Raw genomic sequence first — 22,869 nt, forward strand, 5'->3', positions numbered from 1 at the left:
TTTACTTTCATTGATGACTGCACTGGAATGTGTTGTGTGTAAAACCTGCAAGTCACATGTCTTTGGAGTATTCAAAAGGTTCAAGTCAATGGTAGAGTTACAATCTGGCTAATGAAATTAAGAACCTATTGAGTGATAGAGGTGGAGAATACACTTCAAATGAGCTTCAAAGCTTTTGTGAATATATTGTGATTGAGAAACAATTGTTGAAATGGTGTTGCTGAGAGGAAGAATAGGGCAATTGTTGAAATGGCCAAAAATATGTTACATAAGAAGAGATTACCTTACTAATTGAGAATGATACAAGTAATCAATCTGTAAGAGAATCACTGTTAGAAGGGAGTGGTTCTCAAAGGCTTAAATTCCCTAATCCTGTAACATAAATTGGTGAAGCAAGTTCTACGAGTTCCACACCAGTGAAACTAAGGTCATTGAATGATGTTTATGCAAGATGTAATCTCAGTATCATTGAACCTGAGAGATATGAAGATGCAGCTACTGATAAAGCGTGGAAGAAAGCTATGTACAAAATTGAGATGATAAAAAAGAAAGAAATATAGGAGTTGGTTGATAGACCATCAGATAAATTCATTGTTGGGGTGAAATGGGTGTTCAAAACCAAATTGAAATTGGATGGCACCATACAAAAACATAAGGCAAGGCTGGTTGCTAAGGACTACTCACAAAAGCCAAGAATGGATTACAATGAAACTTTTGCTTTTGTTGCTAGGTAGGATACAACAAGGACACTTGCACTTGCAACTTAGGAAAGCTGGAAGTTATACCAACTGGATGTAAAATCACCATTCTTGAATGGAGTGTTAACTGAAGAAGTTTATGTGGATAAGCCTGAGGGGTTCATTGTGCCTGACTCTAAAGAAAAGGTATATAAGTTAAGAAATACCCTTTTATGGCCAAAACAGGCTCCCACAGCCTGGTATGAAGAAATCAATTCCTATTTCTTGGAGTGTGGTTTTCAAAGAAGTTCCAGTGAAGCCACACTTTACATCAAAATCAAGGAAGGAGGAGAACCATTGATTGTATCAATTTATGTTGATGACACTGTGTATACAGGAAGTAGTATGGAATTGATAAAAGAGTTCAAGAATGATATGATTAAGAAGTATGAGATGACAGACCTTGGTTTATTATATCATTTCTTAGGAATGGGAATTGTGCAATCTGAACATAGGATTTTTATCAACTAGAGAAAGTATGCATTAAAATGTGAGTGGACAAAAATAAAAGTTTTCTAAAACAATTTTATTTTCTAAACATACCAACCCCTTGTTTTGAAAACACATATAATACTACATATCATTCTTTATAATACTTTCTCACAAAAAAAAAATATAGAGTTCCAGAATTACTCAATGGAACTAAACTAGTATAATTCACTAGAATCTATACTATATAACGAAGCCATATGACAACCAAGATTAACTAGGATGAATCGCCCTTAGAATGCGTATGGTCCCGTAATGCGGATTAATCAGGCGGGATCATTTATGTACCACACTGTTACATGATGCAGACTCATTATCACACATTGACCCACATGATTTGTATTGCAAACACAGCTACCATAGATTCACATGACAACCAATTATCTAGTCACACCAATAATACAAGTTCTAACGAACAAATTTATTATGATTCTTGGCTCATCTCCTCATCTAGTAATTGTACAACATCACTAATCTCATCTAGAAGCCCATTAAATATATAAATCCCTGTAAGGGGCCACTTGCACGTTTGGTCCTCCATCGGGTCTCTATTAATGCTAACTTCCTTACTTAAGAGTGATCTAGAACATGTTGATCAAAAGTTAACTCTTAGTCAACGGTATGGTCAACAACCCTATGTAACTCAATCAAAAAAATATGAAAATAGAGTTTCCGATCCATAAATTCTTAAGATCCTCACATAATATGCATAACAACATACTATAATTTCATGGTGATCCAATGGTCGAATTTTACCTACCACAAGGTCAAGTGGCGGACATTTACAGAACTAGGCTCAAATAGCCAAATTACATAATACAGATATAAAAAAGGAAATCAGGGCATTGAGTTTAGCCTAAAAATACAAGATCAGGTCACAGGCCACACGCAATAACCAGCAGCCAAGCCTCGCCAAATTTGTTGACAATCACCAAACTGACTCAAATTTTACCAGTTCATATATCATGGAGAGTAAAGTAAAAGTTATACTTGTGCCAAGACCTAAATATGGCCTGGAGGCGGTGAAAATTGTCGTAGAAGCCTCAGTTCGTCGGAAAACTTCGACCCTCATCACACCGACGAACGATCAAGACCTAGTGACCTCTTCCTAGGGTCCTAGGCTATCGACTGATGGTGGTGGGTGACGTCGGGATGGCCGAAGCGGCGAGTTCACCATCAGGGATGCCCGAGTAGAAATCATGGCCAATAAAGGCGATGCTTGGTTGGGTTTTGTTCAGAAGGATGTGTAGAGATAAATGGTGGTGGTCACAATAGGTTTCGACATCGAAAATCGTCGGAAAAAGGGCCTGAAAAACCGCAGTGTAGGCAAGTTGGCGCACCGGTTTGGAAGAGGGAAGTCGGATCGCGTAACCCGGTTTATATCCTGGGCTGATCCCCCTCCAACTTTCTTGGGTCTCCCATATATAGAAGGACCAATTTACCGATTTCCCCTAACTTTAGGGCTTGTAATTCCTTCGTTAAAACTATGTTTCTCAAATAGTTTTGGCCAATGGGTTTGTGGGACGAGTTCTATCCAAAAATACTAAGAGTGACCCCCAAAGATCTACGGATTTTTAATAACTAATTATTAAAATTCACACTTTGTAACTAGCTGACTAAAGCTCTAAAATTAACGAAAATAATGTAAATCCCAGAAATACATAATAACTAAATTACAATACCGAAATCCAGAACGGGATTTCACAATCATTGTATTGACAAACTTCTTATCACTACGCACTCAATTGTCCTTTGGTGCTCCATGAATGATTATATACGTTTCCCTTATCATTTTACAGGTACAAAGATCAATATGATCATTACTCTAGGCGATTCAGCGAGCTCTATGATATAATCAACAAGAATTCAAATAAAGAAGATGCAAATTATATTCACGAACCAAAAGACGAATTTGTAGACGACTTTGCTAAAGCTTTCGCGGTAATTGACTTGTGATCAACCTCTATAGGTAGTAAGTTTTGTGTGTGTGTGTTTTAACTGGTAACATGTTTAAGCATTGCACTTTTATAATAGTTTGTTTCTAAATTGTAATCACTTTCGAATTCTAACATTTCTGATTGATTGTTATAGGCTGCTTTGGATGAGTTGGGATCTTCCGCTGATGAGGCGGGGAAAGCTCTTTTTCCAGAGTACGGGAAGAAAAAGATGGTAGTTAATGGATTCTTGTAGGTGGATAAATATAAGATTACCCTACAATTTGATCAGTTAATGAAAGATGTACAATGAAATGCTACTTAGGGGTGGGTTCAAAAAACCGAAAACCGAACCGGAACGAGGCCGAAAAAAACTGAACCGAAAAAAAATCGAACCGAAACTGTCAAACCGAACTAAACCAAATTTGACCAGTTCGGTTTGGGTTTTTGAGGTTCGGAAACCGAACCGAACCGAACCGATATATATTTAATTATTTTTTTCAATATTTATAAATAGTTTAGTCATAGAATAATGACTTGTTTCCAAGTTGGTTTCAATGAAACTTTTCAAGCTGGAGCGCATGGGTTCAAACCCTCATGCCTCCAGATTTCGGAGAATTTTTTTATTTTTATGAAAAATCAACAAAACCCTTTAACCCTAGCCACTAGTTGTAGCAGCCACACCTTTTCAATTTTTCATTTCCTTAGAGCAACTCCACCCATGGAGCCCTCCCCCCTGGCAATCCACTATTGAATCCACCATTTTGAACAGTAACTGCCTTTAATGAATAGTAACTACCATTAATGAACAGTAATTGCCATTTGCATCTCCACCCTTGGAGCCCTGCCCCCTGGCAATAGGCAATAAAATATTAGTTTTTTTTTGTTTGTTTAAATAATACAAAATAAAATTATTCGTAATTTCGGATAAGATTTTTTAAATTGTTCTCGTTGCGCCACGTGTCATTTTATAAAAAAAACAATTATTTAGTGATGGATTTCGATAAGATTTTTATCCAATGTCATCGTGCCACGTGTCGTTATCTTTTGAGAATCTTTGACGATAGATTTCGATCAGATTTTAACTCGTTCAAAATTGCGCCACGTGTCATTATCCGAAAAGATAATTATTGGAGATCGATTTCGATAAGATTTTTATCCAATACGATCGTGCCACGTGTCATTATCTTTTCAGAATCTTTGAGGATAGATTTCGATCAGATTTTTAACGAATGACGGCATGCCACGTGGCCTTATCTACAATCCAATCCTTTCTGAATCGTCCATATAATCCGTAAGGGAATTATGAGTAACTTCAACCCAGCTAGTGCACAACGCAACATCTTCAAGAAGCGACCAATTCGTACCTACATCAGTAGTCATTTTGTGGAAAAAAAATTGGATTGAAACTTTGAGAGAAAGATAGGAATTTGATTGAAAGTGGTTGAGAAAATATGAAATTGTGGTGTAAGGTAGATGGAGAAGAAGTGGTATTTATAGAAAAGTAAAAACAATTTTTTACAAATTTTTTCGAATTTTTACCATTTTTTAAATTTTTTTTCAAATAATTAATCTCTGCCGTTAGATTTAAAAAAATTTGAATTCCAACACTCCAGATTGTGCCACGTGTCACAACGGTAACTTTTCTTAATTTTAAAACTATTTTTTCTTTATTTATAAAGCATATTAATATCGACCGTTGATCTCAGATCGAACAGTTGATATTAAATAAGATTTTTTTTTTTTACCGTTGAAATCCAACGGTCCAAATGAAGGGGCCGTTGAGATCGAACGGACCGTGGGAAGCCACGTGGCTTCCCAACGGTAACTGAGACCTTCTGAAAAGCGGACTGCTTTTCTGAAATGTTGTCAGGCGACGCGCCCCCACGCGCGAGTGGGGTGCACGTGCCTGACAGAAAAAAATAAAAAATGGGCTGGGAGCTCGGGCTGCCGGGCTATCACAAATTGACAGGCCTCTTGCTCGGGCCTTCTCCACGAGCTCGGGCTCTTCATGGCTGGAGCTAGTTGACAGGCCCCCGGGCCCTTTCTTCTCCCTTGTCCCCCGGCCTACATGCAAGGCTGGACTTGCTCTTATCCATCTCCTCTGTACTCTGGACGACTTGACCCTTTCCTTCCCACTCCCAGCTCCGTCGCTCTTCGTCTTCTTCCTTCCCACTCCCAGCGACCCGTCTCACATCTCGTAAATTTGCAAGTGTCGCTGACTCGCCGTCTCACTCTCAGTCTCTCACCCCCGTGACTCGTGACTTCCTCTCGCATTTTCGAATCTTGACCCACGACTTCCTTCCTTTGCAAGGTATTTTCTCTCATGTTCTACAAATTTTGTTTTTAATTTCATAGGTTTTGTAGATTTTATTTTCAATTTCATGGGTTCTGTAATTTCATGGGTTTTGCGATTTGTTTTGGGTATGCTATTTCTGAACACTTAGTTGAAGCTAATTTTGGGGTTCTAAAGTAAGTAGGTGTAGAGAAATTTTCAATATTTAAGTCCATTTGTTGAATTTGCATGCTAAATTTGAGTTGGGAACTTTGCTTACTTGTTACGCAGTTGGATTTTTGAGCTACTTTTGCAGTTTCTTCGTCTTAATTTGCGAACAATTTGATCATGTTTGACTTATCATTTTATTTTTGGGGTAATATGTCAAGCTGGTAATATTTTTACCCCATCAATTCGAAAAGTTTTTGATAGATCCTTTTGATATTGGTGGAGAAATTTGTAGTTATATCAGTCAATCCAATCGTCGGTAATTCTGGTGGATGCTTGATTTTAATGCTGTTGGTGCTGGATACTTAGTCCCTTGATAATATTCTTCTCTGCATGTATCTAAATTTGTCAGTATACATTTTCGTATATTTTTTATTTGTAAATTTGTGAGTGTACTAAAGAGATCAAATGTATTATTTACCTCTTCAAGTTTGATAGTTCTGATATATATGTGTATATATTCTGATACTCTTCTGGCTTTCCTTGGTTAAAATGAAGATCAATTATTGATGCTTTCCAATTTTTGTATGTGCTGAGTCACATTATGTTGATTGCTGTTGAGTCAACAAATAGAGCAACATTGTGGAACTTAGCTAAAGTCAGCTATAGATTTTGTTAAAATCCTAATGAAACATACAGAGCACGGCAATGAAATATACAGAGCAACATGATTCGGATTCAGGACTACCTTTATTTTCATTGTGTTAGAATGCTTATGTTATAATTGTGTTGGAGATGTTAAAATTTTAGATTTCAATTTTGTTTTCATTTTTTCAAAAAAAAAAAAAAAAAAAACACCAAACCGGGCCGAAACCGAACTGAGAAAAACCGAATCAAATACAAACCAAACCGATAGAAAATCAAACCGAACCAAACAGTAATTCCGGTTTTGGCAAAAAACCGAACCGAACGGAACCGAACTCACCCCTAATGCTACTTACAAAAGGGGGCCAGTAGTTTCTTTTCTACAGTTTGGCAATGGATTTTAGTTTGTTAATGAATTTGTAGGCAATTACGTGTAGTGTATAATACGATTGGCTTGATAAATTTTGAACAATATTAATATTGTCCACTATCTAAAACGATTGAATGTAAATTTTTTTGGACCTTTTAGCCTTTTAAATTTCGTCCCTCCTCCCAACATTTCTGGCTTCACCACTGTGTATGTGTAGTCAAGTTGTTATATACGTAGGGTGATGATGTTGAAATTAATGATATTATGTACTTGGAATATTTATTTATTTATTTATATTTTATTTTTTATTTTTTGGCAGTTGTGGGCCGATGACGATTGGGATAAATGATACTGTCAATTTCTTCGTCTCCTAGCTATGTAATCAAGTAGATCTGCAATGGTGGAACAATCCATATAGTTATGTTTTGATTTTCAGTAGTTTAAGACAATTGGTGAATGAAGTATATCGGTGTCAGTCTGGCTGTGTGCATTATTGATCCATGCACAGATGATGAGCAGGAGCACATAAGGCTTGATAAAACATGTAATTTATAGCCTCTACCACATGAAAAATTCTTTCACCTTTATCTTCATCTCTTACTTCAACATATTTACTTTGAATCTTATGAGTATCCAATCAATCCATCAATCTCCAAGTTATGCAGTGTAACAACAAAGGGCTCGTTTGGATTGAATTTGATACTCATGTCAGCTATCTCAGCATCCGAGGGATGCGTCTGTAGAAATTACAGCTTGCTGCATTACTAGGATTGGAAAGTAATGTTAATAGTTGTAAGAATAAAAAAATGTTACATGGGAAATCTTTTAGTAAGCGAAAACACTTTTAGCATGCGAAAATGTTAATTGGCAGTGTTTTTGGGTTGTAACATTTTAACAAATATTACCATGTTGGTAACAACTTGTGCATACAATGGCATGCACGTACCGCTTATAGCATCTAACGTCATTTTTTTGTTCTTGCAAATATTACCTTGTTGGTTACAAATTATTCACAAGTTATTCATTAAAATACTTACGTACTTTTCATAAAGCATTTTAACATGCTACTAATAATGCGTTTTCAACAAAAGTGCTTGTAAATAAATATACAAGATGGACTCCTAAGTATTGAATTCTTAGAAACCAAACAGTCTCTATCTCAGTACCACTAGTAAAAAAAATCCCTTACATGACGAAACACATCGTGCAAAGTCACTTTGCGCAATGAAATTTTAGACTTCGTTATGCAATATGTTTAAAAAATAAAATGATTTTTTTAAAACTTTGCGCGACGAAATCCAAATAGTTCGTCACCTAAACCCAATTTATTTTCTTTTTTATTTAATTTTATATTTTTAAATTGTAAAATAAATGTTTCATTGTTTTTATTATTTTTCAAAAACTTTGCACGACGAAAAATTAATATTGTGTCGCCTAAACCCTATTTATTTTAATTTTATATTTTATATTGTAAACCTAAATTATTTTCTTGGTGCGACGAATCAATATTCTGTCGCCTAAACCTTATTTATTTTATATTTTAAATTGTATAATAAAATTATTTTCTTTTAAAAACTTTGAGTGACGAATACTAATATTTCATCGCATAAATTCTGTTTTTTTTATTTAATTTTATATTTTAAATTGTCTAATAAAACCAATATTTCGTAGCGCAAAATCGTTAAATTTGGGTAGGTACTGAAAATGGGACGTGGAAAATTTATTTTTTAAAACTTTGCTCGACCAATCCTTCGTCACACAAAGTTTTGGGCAACCAATATTTCGTCACACAAAACCCTAAAAATTTGGGTGGGCGCCAAAATGGGATGTGGGAATTTATAATTTTTTTTTAAGACTTTGTGTGACTAATCTTTCATCATGCAAAGTGATACGGTTTTTAAAACCAAAATAACTCCTCCACAATTTTCTCAATGCTTATGTAGTTCTCTTACCTCTCTTCTCTTTTCCCTCCCCAAATCCGACCATATCTCTCACACTCAATCTCTCCTCTCTCTCTCTCTCTCTCTCTCTCTCTCTCTCTCTCTCACTTACTCCTCTCTCCCTATCTCTCACTCACTCTCAATCTTGCCAAAAGGTATTTTCTTCGTAAATTTTAATTTATTTTTCATTAATATGATTTTTTGGACTTAATTTTAGGTTTGGGTTCGGTTTGGGGTCAGGTATAAGGTGAGGGGTGGAGTTTGGGGTCGAATTTGGGGTATGCCGATTTTAGGGGAGGTTATGCCCATTTTTTTGGTATTATTTTATGTTTTTTTTTTTGTTATTTGACCATGTTTGTTTTTTCGTTGGGAATTGTCAAGACTTTGATGAGGAAAGTTGAGGAGTTGATGATTATGATGTTATCATACCATATCCCCCACCACCACCAACATAATAGACTTGTATTAGGATTTTATTATTGTAATTTGTTAATTTATATGTACATTTTTAATATAATGTATATTATGGATCATTTGATCACTATTTTTCATATGTAATTTTATTTTGAATATGTCAATTTAAATTAAAGTAATTAAACAAATAAAGCCATACAATTAAATTAAATTCAAAAAATCTTGCGCTACCAAATATTTCGTTGCGCAAACAATTACTATAATTAAATAAAATAATAAAAATAATTAATAAAACAAAAAGTCAATTTAATTAAATAAAAAAAATAAAAACAAAAAACTTTGGTCATGCAAAATCTTGTGCTACCAAATATTTCGTCGCGCAAAATATTAAATTAATTTAATTAAATAAAAAATAAAAAACCAAAAACTTTGTGCGACGAAATATTTCATTGCGCAAAGTACCTTCACGAAATGAAGATTAATTTCCATGCGCAAACCCTATGCACGACAAAAAATTTGTCGCGCAAGGTGTTGAGTGATGAAATCTTATTTTGCGTAACAAATCTTATTTTGTCTCACAAAGAGTTTTTTGTAGCAGTGTACGTACATGACCAAATGTTATACCAGGCCAAGTTTCCCAATAAAGTCTATGCAAAGGCCGGCCAGTCACAAATTGGTACCTCAAAAATCAAAATACAGTAAATCCAATCTTGGACGCACCCAACAAAATGTGAGAAATGCAATGGCAAGGTACAAGTTTTACGAAAACAAGGAATGAAAGTTCCATGTTACTGTACCCTTTGAGGTTTAATCATTGCCCATGTTGGTAACAAAACCAGAAATGGGATTTTGTATATGTTCATCAAAAGCAATGCCCCCTTTGGACCACGCCATCTAGAACACCACCAAACCACACCAGTGGTCCAATTATGATCTTTTGTGGTCCTTTCGTTGGTGGAATTCAATTGGCATGGAAGCTCTTGATGCAAGGTAGATGTGCTATATTTATGTTGGAAAGTCGCTAGATTCAACTCTCAACAATGACTATGTTGTAGTTGGCTTAGATAGTAATGAGTAATAAGGGTGCATATCAAATCGACTGATTCCACCCGCAATGAGTATTTTAATTTGGTTTTTAATCTTCAAAAAGACAAACAATTTGCGTTATAACGTTATGAATTTAGAAACTAAAAAAAGATGATTTGATTTGGTTCGCTTTCATCTAGTTTAGTTAAAATCGTAATTGGTTAATTTAGATGAAATTTGAGTATAAAACTTATTTAAGCCAAACCGAGCTCACCCTCAGAGCAACTCCACCAATGGAGCCCTCCCCCCTGGCAATCCACTATTCAATTCACCATATTGAACAGTAACTGCCTTAAATAAATAGTAACTACCATTAATGAACAGTAATTGTCATTTACATCTCCACCCTTGGAATCCTCCCCTGGCAATAAGCAATTAAAATAATAGTTTTTTTTTGTTTGTTTAAATAATAAAAAATTACAAAAGCTCTCTCTCTCTCTCTCTCTCTCTCTGTGACATAAAAAAAATAAAAAATTGCAAAACCCTCAGGCCACAGGCCCGTCGACTCCCCACCCCACCTTCGCTCGGGCTCCCACCGTGGCTCGGCCTCCACACGGCTGGACCTCTCTCCACCGGCCCTCGGGCCCTTTGTCCTCGCTGTCGCCCGAGCAACCAGCCTCTGTTGGACTTGCTCTCAGGGTTAAAAGTAAAAGAAAACCTAAGAAGCAAATCTGCATTGGTATTTTGGATAAAGTTTGGTTGTCTGACAATTGAATTGACTCTATACCTCGAATTTGCATTCAACAAGCAAAGCATTCAAGTGAAGAAAAGAAAAGGTGAGAAAGGAAATCCAAAATCGTAATCAAACGACATCTGGGAGATGACGGACACTTGCTGCCTGCACACAGAAAGCTGAAAGGCAACTAGAGCAATAAAGAGGCATAATCCTATGCCTATAGACTGTTGCATGATAGGCCAAGGACCACAGTTTTGGGCCTTCCCTCTTCTGACTGACAGGTCGAGTGGTCCTTGTGGACAAGTGATCAGTGCTAAAATTTTGGCTTCAGTAATATACCTCGATTAACGTGTTCATAAATTAAATTTTAAGAAAATATTATAAATTTTAATTCTCATAATGGTAATTATCTTATATAAAAAAATATTTTCGTAAAGATTTTTTGGTACACATGTTTTTGCATATTTTCTTATCTGCCACTAATTCATTACAATATATTTATATACGAACATTTTGATACACTAGGTTAGTATAATATGTTTAGGTATGGACATTTTGGTACACTAGTTTATTATAATATATGTAGGTACAAACATTTGGGTACATTAGTTTAGTATCATATATTTAGATACGGAATTTTTCAGTACACTTATGTTTTTACATATTTTCTTATGTGCCACTAATTCACTATAATATATTTAAGTACGGACATTTTGGTATACTAATTTAGTAAAATATGTTATGATAACAACGTTTAGGTACACTAATTAGAGGAAGTAAAATAAATATAATGAATTAAAATATGTATAATAATAAATAATTTTAATTTTAATGTAATGACATTAAATAAGATATCCATTAAATATTAAAACAAAAATATAGTATCAGTATGAGTTAAGTACACATTAGAGGACCAAAATCAATATTCAATCTAACACCAAGTTTTTATTGAATTTTAATCTTCTTAAAGGATTAAAGTTCAAAAAACCCATATTTTTTTTATTAGTAACATATTGTTTTGTTTGCATATTTAATTTAAAATTTTGATCTCCCTAATATTATCTTTGTAAAAAGTCTCCGGATTGCAATGTTGGGACAAACATACTTCTCCAGTGACTAATTGAACAGACTGATTAAATTGGCTTAAAAAAAAAAAAATGTAACCTTCCTTCGCCTAGGATTCCAGTCCTAACCCTATATATTATCCTTTGGGGTTGATCGGTTGGATATCAATGTTGGGATAGGATCCTCTCCGAATCTCTTCCATTCATATTCGGAAAATCTTTCAATCTTAACTGTTCAAAAGAAAATTCATCGGTTAGGAAAACGTTTTGGCATCATCGAAATAGGAAGTAGCTGCAATGGCAACAATGGCCATCAGATCCTTTACATCGAATCCCTGGCGATGGAGTTGCGATGGCTTCGCAACTGTGCTCGAGGCAAGGCGTGCAGCCAAAATTCAGGATTCAGAGAGGATCCTTTCTCATCAAAGTTGTGCTATAATCATCAACAGGGGCGGAGCCACCAAGGGACTAGGGTAGTCCCTGGCCCATCCTGACTTCATATGAGGTGTGAACCTTATAGAAGAAAATGAAGCAAACGACATCGTTAAGTTTTGATTTTAAATTTTTTCGACTGTCTAATGAAACGATAAGTTTGGTAGAGGAGTTTTAAAAGAGATGTGCAATTTTAAATGGAAAAAGCAACACCACTTCTGGTTCGATTCTCTAACCTAACAGTAATATACACCCTATAATTTTCTAAAGCAACCCACCTTCTTTATTTGCAGACCTCTCCCCCTTGTCCTTTTTCTACTTCTTTGTATTTTCTTTAGCCTTCCACAACCTACCTCTTACTTGGTTGTCTGGGGTTTTACATTTTTTCTTCTTAGTATTGAATTTAAAAGAATTTTTTCAGTTTTGTGAGGATTACACAAATTGCATATGTCAACATGTTATGAATTCAACTTTTTACACACTCATGTATATATATATATATATATATATACACACACACATATTTGTGAAAGGCCCCTCCTCATTCAGAATTCTGGCTCCGCCACTGATCATCAAGAAAAATTATTAGTCTCGTGTTGTATGTATCTCTTTCTATATTATATGAGAAAGATGTGTATGGTTAGGGGTGTGCAACAGTTATGGCGGGTAGGTAAATGCGGTTATTTACCCATAGCCGTTTAAGCTTTTACCTACATAACCTTTTACCCGTTGGATATTTACATAAACGGGTATACTCATACCCATAACCGTTTATAAACGATTAACCATCCTCATAACCGCTTACTTGTTTACTTTTTTTTTTACCCGTAACAACTTGAAAATTAAAAAGAAATTTGTCATAATTTTCTTTTATCTAACTATTAAATACTGTTATAAGCACATTTAACACGTATTTTTATATTAACGGCAATATTATTTATGAATATATTATATGTGATGTCTCCCAATTATTTGACGATCAATCTATTACAAGAAACAACCATGCATGGTTGTAGGTTAATTAATATTCTTGTATATATATAAGTACGCAGCAACCTGCTAATCAGCTAATTTGATAAATATTTGGATTTTATTTATAAACATATGTTCATCGATCCAAGCCATTTAATCGATTTCTAATTTTGGGGTCAAATATTTATTGAAAACTCGAGGCGAATTAAATTTATATATATATAGGTACGCATCATTTGATAATAACATGTTTCTAAATACTCAAGGTAATCATTGTCTTGAATTGGTCAAAGCTCCAAAAGACTCAAAAACAAAATTGTCGAACACTCTAATGCTTTAACACATTTAATCATATATATTAAACATTAGCTCGTTTTATCAACTATATTTTTTTCTCAAGTGAGGCATAAAAAAAAAGCATATATATATATATTATGGCCCTTTATAACCAAATGTATATCGGGATACTAAACCTAGTTAGAAACTAAGTATTTTTTTTTTAGTTTTACATATATCAAAATAAACAGTTAAATGGGTACCCATTTATAACCGCGGGTAATACCCATAACCGCCGATTTAAATTTCACAGGTAAACGGTTATACCCATAACCGTTTATTTATCTAAACGGTTACCCATAACCGTAACCATCAAATTTAAATGGATGGATAACCATGGTTACCCATAACCAATGGGTATTTACCCATCCTTACGTATGGTAAACCATGTGAGATATTTAGAAAGCTATAATTATTTGTTGTAATGTATAGATGTGGGGCGCATGAAGGCAAGAAAAGGGCAATTTCATCACGTGCATATCTTGTCATTTCTCTCTTTCAAGGGTCAAGATCTTCAGCTATCGTGTAAAACGTTTGAAAAATTGACTAACAATATCATTGTTTGCTAATTCTTAAAATTTAAGAGTCCCTTTACCAAACCACAAATGGTTATGATGTTTATTGGAGGTGTTTTCTAATTTATGGGTTGAGTACACAAGATAATACAATGTCATTTTAATTTTAGTAAAATATGCATCACGCTCATTATTTATAATTGATATCTGTTACTAAGTCAACTTTCAAAATGTCAAAAGTCTTATAAAATTCAAATATAAACCTACAATTACTACCCAAAAGCAAAAAAATGGTTTGATTTGCGAAAAAAAACTCATCTCTAATTGATAGTTGAGTTATAATTCTATAAAGCCCACCATACTATTATTTTGCCAAAGTGGCATCATGCTATCCAAATATAGCCTCTCTTAGTCTTTTTTTTTGTCATCTTCTCAGTTGCAATAATTGATTTAAATTCAACGATTAAATTTAAAAGCATCTAACAATAGTTTAATAATATTAACCAAACTATAAACTTAAAACTAATAAATTATTGAGGAGCTATGTTTAGTCTATTCGGTTGGAGATGATATATGAGAATGGTTTGATAGTGTTCATTTAACAACAATTTTATACAAGATTATAATTGTGAACGGAACTATATTTAGCTTTTCAGTTAGAGATGACCTAAGATCAAAGTTCTAAGAATGAATTTTAAGTTGTGAAGCTTAAATAGTAGTAACTTCTCACAATTAAATTGCTGGAGCCTAGTGGGCCCAATTCTGGAGGAAGAGGATTCTCATCGGATCTATTTTTTAGGGATCTTAATTGTTATTATATATTGTACAGTTAATTTTCGTCAGGTACTATTTATATTTAATTTTAAATAAAAAAATTAAATAATTTATAATCGCAGGCTGCGCGATGAATAATTAAAATTTGAGAATTCTTAAGATCTCACGTGCAAATCCAATTTTGGAGGTCCCTGTCAGAATTCCTTTGACATATTATGGCTGAGGTGGATAAACTTCGGGGTAAATCGGGGGACAAAGAAACAGGAAACATAAAAATTCACTGCGGAAAAAAAAAAGAAAAAAAAAAAGGGGAATAGATGAAAAAAAATGTAGGCAGAACCGAGCAGAACAAACCTCGACTCTGTAGGTTTGAAGGAAAAGAGAGTGAAAGAAGCAACCTTGTAATCTTGAAGCGCCAAAAAAAAAAAAAAGCAGATACAAAAGCCAAAATCATGGGTTAGCAAGCACAGATTGAAATTTGAATTAAGAGAGAGATGGAGAGAGAGGAAAAAGGTTCGGAAAGTGAAAGGAAAAAGCAAGGAGGAGTGGTGGTTAAAAAGTTGAAACGCGGTATGTTGGTGAGGAAAAGAGGGGGGCTTTGCAGTACTCCACCACCCATTTGGAGGCTCGTCGATTTCTGTTCTCAGAGTCACAGAAAACCCACCTCAGAATTTCTCAACCCTCTCTCCGCAGCGTCAGTCTCTGCCAGAAAGCTCTGTTCCTCCGTCTGGGAAATCGAGCAAATGAGCAAAGCAGGCGGTGGGCTCCACCGCAAGCAGCGGAGCAGAAATGGGGTTGGGATTTCCAGGCTTCTGGTGGAGGCGGAGAGTCCTGCTGGCTCAACTCACGACCAGGTGTGTGTGCAATTTGTGTTCTTTTGCTAAGTGTCGGATGTGTTGGCATCGTGGGTTTTCTTTTATTAATGTGTTTATTTTATTTTTGGTCGAATGCTCAGTCATGCTTTGTTTTGTGAAGCCTGTTGTAGAAATGGAATGCTTCTTCAAGTTTTTGCTTATTTGGGATTTCTTGCTATGCTGCACATTAGTCCAAAGATTGTATCTGTTTTTTGCTTCTTTGGCACATTAAGATATACAATTCCGTAGATGTGAGTTAGGCCACTTGATTAGAGCAATGTGTGAGCCCCCTTCCGTCCAAGGTCGGAGGCTCCGTAGATTAGAGTAGTTTTGTAAAACAAACCAACAAAAGTGTGAGGCATTCTCATTGTCTTATGTTTGTGTCCATTACTTTCCTCAGAACTTTCAACATTTGTGTTTGTAGTTTTATTTTCTTGGGTTTATACACTTGCAAGTGCAGAATTTTTGAATTCCTTTTCTGCTGCAAATATGATTCAGAATTTCCTTTTTTTCAGAAACAAAAGTTTGAGTTGTTGATTCTTAATTGTCAAGGTTAATGTGTTTGGCATAGAGCTGTCTTGTTGGAACGATTATGCAGCAATAACATTAGGGGAAAATTGTAATGTTCGGAAGAATTGCTCGTCGTTGTGTATGACTTGATAGTTGTTATCTTATTGTTGCTGGTTCCGAAATTTCAAAAACATGTGAAAGTGCTTTCATTTGTGTGTTTTGATTAATTACTGATCCTTGAACTTTCTCGTTCCAGCCAGCTAGTGCAAGCAGCTTGCGGAGGCTTGTATCAGCACCACTGATACAGAACCATCAATCAGTTGAGAGCAATGGTTGTGCACTCCAACCCCTATCTCCTGCTAGTTGTAGCTCATTGGAGGTGAGTAATTATGTCCCGGTAAAATAGGAAGTCGCTTCAAAGTTCAACAACAATTAGAATGAGGACTATGAGCTGAGTTTCCATTTCTTTGAATGTGCTTCTTCTTACTAACATGGTAATCAGAATGGCTGATTCATTGAATCGTCTACTAGTGATTAAAGGTAAATTCAATTGATAAGTAGACAAAAAATGTAAAGTGATACGTGTCAGAAAAAATCAATGTATTAAAAGGCGGGGGTGTGGCCGAGGCGTCCAATGGATAGCCCAGCGCGAGGCGTGAGGCGTAAAATTTTAATATATATTATATATATAAGTATATTTATAACAATACAATACTTTGTAAAAACAAATATAACTATAACGAAATCAAAGATAATATCATCTTCTTTATTACTAAGTCTAGTTGTATTTGGAAACTATGTCATATAGTCTCAAAATGTTATAATTATTTATTTTATTGTAAGCAATTATAGAGAACTTCAAGGAAAATAAGGATGAATGGTCACAATTATAGGAAAATTTCAAGAAAATAAAGACTTAATGTTGCAATTATAAGTAATTTAAAAGGAAATAAAGGCTGAGTGGAGTAGTTATAGGATATTTAAAATGATATAAAGCAATAATTATAGGAATTTAAAGGAAAATAAGGGGTTGAATGAAGTATTTATAGGGTATTTAACATGAAATAAATGGCGAAAATAAAGGGTTGAGTGGAGTATTTATAGGGTATTTAAAATGAAATAAAGGCTGAGTTGAAACTAGACTGGCAGAAAACATTTCAGAAAACCTGGATTTTGAAGAAAAAAACGCCCAGATGAACGCCCTGGATGCTCCGCCGCCCAGACGTCCCTCAAAACAGAGGCAGGAACATTGACGCCCAGCCTCAGAGGCTGCCTAGGCGCGCCCTGAGGTGAGCCTTTTAAAACACTGGAAAAGATTCATCGACATGTAGATTCCATGCTGGATAAAAATGTTTTCAAAGGACCATATAGGTTATGACATTATGTAACTACAAGAAATCCAAGAAAGAACTTTGAGGTATGATGTATAATTCATATAAACAATGTCATCCGTACAATTAGATTACTGTTTTGGGTTCTTGACTTTCACTAAAACAATTGAGAGCTAAGAGGCATGAAATGAAGAGAATTTTAATGCCTGAAAAAAGAGTTCCGTAATTATTCGTATTGGAACAGTTACATTGTAGAATCAATGTTATCCATTATCTGGGTCTGAGGGATTCAGATACCTTTTGGTTTTCAATTTTTTGTAGGTGGCACCTTATAAGGGAAGGATGGGTGAATCAAGTCGTAGCTTTAAAACATCCACAGAATTACTCAAAGTACTCAATCGTATCTGGACTCTTGAAGAGCAACATGCATCTAATATATCATTGGTTAAAGCGCTGAAAATGGAACTAGATCATTCTCATGCAAGAATTAAAGAGTTGTTGCATGAGAAAGAATCAGATAGGCAAGAAATGGGCGACTTGATGAAGCATGTTACAGAAAATAAACTTGTTTGGAAGAATAAGGACCAAGACCGAATCAAAGCTTCTGTCCAATCGCTTAGGGATGAGCTAGAAGGTGAGAGGAAGTTGAGAAAGCATTCAGAGAGCCTGCATTGGAAGCTAGCTCGAGAGCTCCCTGAAATGAAATCTTCTTTCTCTAATGCTCTGAGAGAGCTCGAAAGGGAGAGAAAAGCGCGTATCCTATTAGAAAACTTGTGCGATGAGTTTGCCAATGGAATAAAAGAGTATGAACAAGAGGTGCGATCCCTGAAGCAAAAGCCCGAGAAGGGTCACAGTGGTAACATCAGCTCTGACAGATTAATTCTCCATCTTTCAGAAGCATGGCTTGATGAACGGATGCAAATGAAGATGCCTGAAGCTCAGAGCGACTATGCGGAGAGGAATACAATTGTGGACAAGTTAGGTTTTGATATAGAAACCTTTCTTCAGGCTAAACGATCTATTGAGACAAAGAAAAATAGGAAGTTATCCCCAAAGGAGCTGAAGGGAAACTGCTCACGCCAGCAGTCATTAGAGTCCTTTCCATTGAATCAGGCTACAAGTGCACCACAACATGTAGCTGATGAAGATTCCACCGACAATGATTCACACTCTGTAGACGTAAGCAAGAGTGCTAGTGGAAAGCAAGTCAAGCGCGGCTCTAGACAGCGAAAAAATAATGTTGCAGAGGGCCAATATGAAGGAATAGCGAGATCTAATTCCGTGAGGGAGAAGGTATCACAGGAGAACACTAAGGCCAATAGCTTGTGTGATTTACAAGGGCAATTTGAAGAACGCATGACCAAAAGAGTGTCCTATAATGCAAACAGAAGCCAATCTGCAAATAGGGAACATGGTGAAATAGTGGGAGTAGAAAATCAAGCTCTGATTGACAATCTTGAAGAATCTGAGTACTGCGATTTGATCACAGGTCTAAAAGAAATACAAAGTAAACGACTTAGCACACGTGGAATGAAATCCAGTCATCCCGAAAGTAATTGCAGGGTGGAAACTTGTGTCCAGCCTGTGCATACAGGTAATGCTAGTCCAGTACAGCAATGGATGTCAAAACTAAGAACCCCAGATTTTGGGAAATCTCAATCTTCATGGGAATGGCCTCCAGGCCTCGACGAAAATACGTTGATGGCAAAACTACTAGAAGCCAGGTTAGAAGCAAAGCGCTCTCGCATGAAAACTTCCAAGGGGCCTCTCTAGTTTCTCATGGTAAGCTTATAACATGAAGAATATCTGATCTTTGAATTGAGGCCAGAATCTTTGGAAACTGGAGTTTCTTGTGCAAATGCCAAAACGCAGTACACTTTGTACATGAGGAAGTGTTTTGTTAGTCACCTTGTTATAAATATTACTTAGTTCTCATCCAAGTCTCCACTTACGATCAGTAAACCTCCCCAAAAAATTCAGTGACGATCTATGATTTTTTAAAATTTCTTGAATCTCATTCGAACAATCTAAAATCACACAATGGATTTGAACGTGGTTATTCTTATTTTTCTCTGGCTATGGATACAGGAACCAACTAAATTCCTTTGAGATCAAATGGAACTCTATTGAGAACTATCAAGAATGTACATAGGGCAAACGTATCAAACGTCAATCAAGAGGTCATACACGCTAAACAAAACACTACAACTTCACAATTACAAACTCATTATGAATACAAGATAATTCCACAACCGTAGAGGACTCGCATTCAACTAAAAAGAAAGATAACACCTTGTGCCGACTAAATATTGCACGTTGTAGAATTATCATATGGAGCAATGTTTTAAAATCAAGCATAAATCATCTTCTTCATTGCTAAGTCTAGTTGAACTTGAAAATTATGTCATATGGTCTTAAATATGTTGTAATTATTTATTTTATTGTAAGCAATGATAGGGAATTTCAAGAGAAATAAGGCTGAGTGGGTGCAATTATAGGGATAAGGTTGTGTGGCCGCAATTATAAGGCATTTCAAAAGAAATAAGGTTGAGTGGGCCATATGCTAGGTGACAATATTTGAATGGACAATAAAAAAAAAAACAAAGAGTTAAGAGTTGAAGTTAGACTTTGTCATGTGGGAATTGGAGAGAGGAACTGAGTTTCTCTCTTTCTTCTCCATTGAAACCAAGAGCGGTATAGCTTTATGTGTTCTCTTCTCCTAGATTTAAAAAACAAACGTGAATTTCGAGAAGAAAAACAAAAAAGCCAAAAAGCAAAAAGAAAACGAAAAAAAAAGCCTGGAAACGCTCTGGTGCGCCTCGACGAAGCCTAAACGACTTATTCGCTGACTCCCACAAAACAGAGACGAACGCTGCCAACCGTCTCTAAGGATGCCTAGGCACGCCCCAAGGCAATTTTTCTAAAACACTGTTGTGGAGGCACCAGGAGGAAAAGATTGCATCACCTTTTGATGATCTTGCAACCATTGGCAAAGAAGGATTGTCATGAGTCACCTTCAACAAACACCAAGCTTCTTCCTTGGAATGTTTTTTCATGCACACAAATCACAAGAAACATCACCTTAACTCTAAACAACAGTCACCACTCAAAGATATGAATTTGAGTCGAATGCAATAGACACTGCCAAGTAGGCCTGGCAATTCCTGACACAATACGACACGAAATTAACAGGTGTTCGGATCGACACGATAACGAATCGGGTCATTATCGAGTAACCCGATAAGTACCTGTTAAGATAATGGGTTGGTTCGGGTATACATGTGGATAACACGATACATGATAAGCAAAATATTAATTTTATAATTTTATAACCCTAAAAAAATACTATAATAATTATATATATATTAAATTAAATTTTAAAAATTGGTGACCATTGGATCAGCTTAGATATACATACCATTTAATTTTTCAAGTGTTATAAACTTATACGTGCAAAATAAATAAATTTAAATCTACTTAATAAATAAATAAATAAATAAATAAATAAATAAATAAATACATATATATATATATATATATATATATATATATACCATTGAACTTGATGGGATACGAATTCTATGGAACTAATTTTAACGATCCAACCGTCAAACTTGTTTGTATATGCTTCGAGATTGCATCAGCAAAAAATCGCAAAAAACAAACATTCAAAGATCAAGTAATGTGACAAAACTTTTTGACGATTATAAAACGAAAAATCACGATTTAATGGTTATTTTAACTTCGATTTTGATAATGTTTTATAGCCACACTCCTTGATCCTATATGAATAGAATGAATGAATTCGATCTTCAATTTAAAATATTTACACTTTATACTTAATGAAAGTATAAATTATATATACTAAAACTCAGTTGCTGAGCATTGTTCATTAACAGTGATTTGACAAATTTGCCCTTCATTTGCTACTCATTCTAAGCTTTTTAATGTGAGTTGCACAGTTAATTTACTAATTTACCCCTCTGTACATGTGTTGCTCATCGTGTAAGGGATGAAGGTTGGAATAGCATGAACTCTTCCATTTGCTTCCAGAATAGATTCTTGAGCTCTTCCCCCTTCCCACTTCCTCCACGACAACAACGCCTCCAGCCCTTCTCCTTATAATGTGACAACTTCCTTGCCGATTCGAGCTGCTCGACCACAACATCAACACCTCCTCAACACGTTTTTCCGACATGCTTTACTTCGGTCTTCACCGTTGAGATTAGGGATGGGCAAATACCCATCGGTTATGGGTAACCGCGGTTACCCGCCTATTTAAATTTCACGGTTACGGTTATGGGTAACTGTTTAGATAAATAAACGGTTATGGGTATAACCGTTTACCCGCGAAATTTAAATGGGTGGTTATGAGTATTAACCGCGGTTATAAACGGGTAACCATTTACCCATTTATTTTATATAAGTAAAATTAACACAAACCATGTTCCCTATCGGACAAAACTTAGATCAATGCTATTGACTATAGTGCATGATTTCTATAGCTAATATAATATAGTTTTCCTTAACCACTTTAAATTTCATGGTCCATTATATATATTATGTTAATATTTTACATTCTGAGTTAAATAACCCAAGAATACTGTCTTTTAACAGTTTTCGTAACCCAAGAATACTTAGCAAATTTTATATTACCTTCATTGCTAACGGTTAAAAATATTGTCTGTAAACTATTATTAATTATTGGAATGATATAAGGACTTAAAAAATTAAAATGCGGAAATGTATGATGAATGTACCTATAACGGTGTTTAATTGTTAGAAAAAGAAAATTACGACAAAATTTTCTTTTTTAATTTTCAAGTTGTTAAAAAAAACACATAGACGGATGAAAAATGAGTAAATGATAAAAAAGAAAGGATAAACGAGTTTAAAAATGATAGCATACATAAGGCTGCCAACTAAAGAAGCATATGGTTTCATCTTCATCAATTTAGTCTCAAGTTCATTTTTAGGACATTGATCTCAAGAGAACTTATCACCCTTATTTACTGGAACATCAGCCTTATTGCAACTTTCCATATTAAACCTATTAAGCACTCTTTCTATATATCCCTTCTGAGATAAACCAAGAAGTTTCTGTCTTCTGTCTCTCACGATTTCAATTCCGAGAACATAGTGAGCTTCCCCAAGATCCTTCATTTCAAAGTTTGAACTCAGCATGCTCTTAGTCTCTTTTAGCAACTGTACATCCAAACTTGCAAGCAAAATGTCATTGACATACAAGACCAGAAAAATGAACTTGGATCCCTTGAACTTAAGGTAGATACAATCATCCATCTTGTTTTCAATAAACCCTTGTGAAGTAACTACTTGATCAAATTTC

General features: G+C 35.2%; 1 protein-coding gene and 1 long non-coding RNA gene across 2 annotated transcripts; both read left to right on the forward strand.

Annotated features, from left to right (window-relative positions):
* Window positions 1-5,265: 5,265 nt before the first annotated feature.
* On the forward strand, window positions 5,266-7,205 carry LOC139197876 (uncharacterized). The gene is made up of 2 exons (XR_011583250.1): window positions 5,266-5,474; window positions 6,938-7,205. It is a non-coding gene; the product is annotated as an uncharacterized lncRNA (long non-coding RNA).
* Window positions 7,206-15,148: 7,943 nt separating this feature from the next.
* Window positions 15,149-19,457, forward strand: LOC103439274 (uncharacterized protein At5g41620-like). Its single transcript, XM_008377814.4, has 3 exons — window positions 15,149-15,681; window positions 16,448-16,570; window positions 17,844-19,457. The coding sequence occupies exons 1-3, from the start codon at window positions 15,322-15,324 to the stop codon at window positions 19,293-19,295; spliced, it is 1,935 nt and encodes a 644-aa protein (XP_008376036.3). The 5' UTR covers window positions 15,149-15,321; the 3' UTR covers window positions 19,296-19,457.
* Window positions 19,458-22,869: the final 3,412 nt, after the last annotated feature.

This window comes from Malus domestica, chromosome 07 (genome assembly GCF_042453785.1).
Source record: "Malus domestica chromosome 07, GDT2T_hap1".
In the NCBI taxonomy this organism is placed as follows: Eukaryota; Viridiplantae; Streptophyta; class Magnoliopsida; order Rosales; family Rosaceae; genus Malus; species Malus domestica.

Excerpts from the sequence above, each read along its gene's own strand:
- LOC103439274 (XM_008377814.4), top strand. The coding sequence starts at position 15,322 with ATGGAGAGAGAGGAAAAAGGTTCGGAAAGTGAAAGGAAAAAGCAAGGA. Across the intron at positions 15,682-16,447 it reads CTGGCTCAACTCACGACCAG|CCAGCTAGTGCAAGCAGCTT; the intron begins GTGTGTGTGCAA and ends TTCTCGTTCCAG. Across the intron at positions 16,571-17,843 it reads CTAGTTGTAGCTCATTGGAG|GTGGCACCTTATAAGGGAAG; the intron begins GTGAGTAATTAT and ends AATTTTTTGTAG.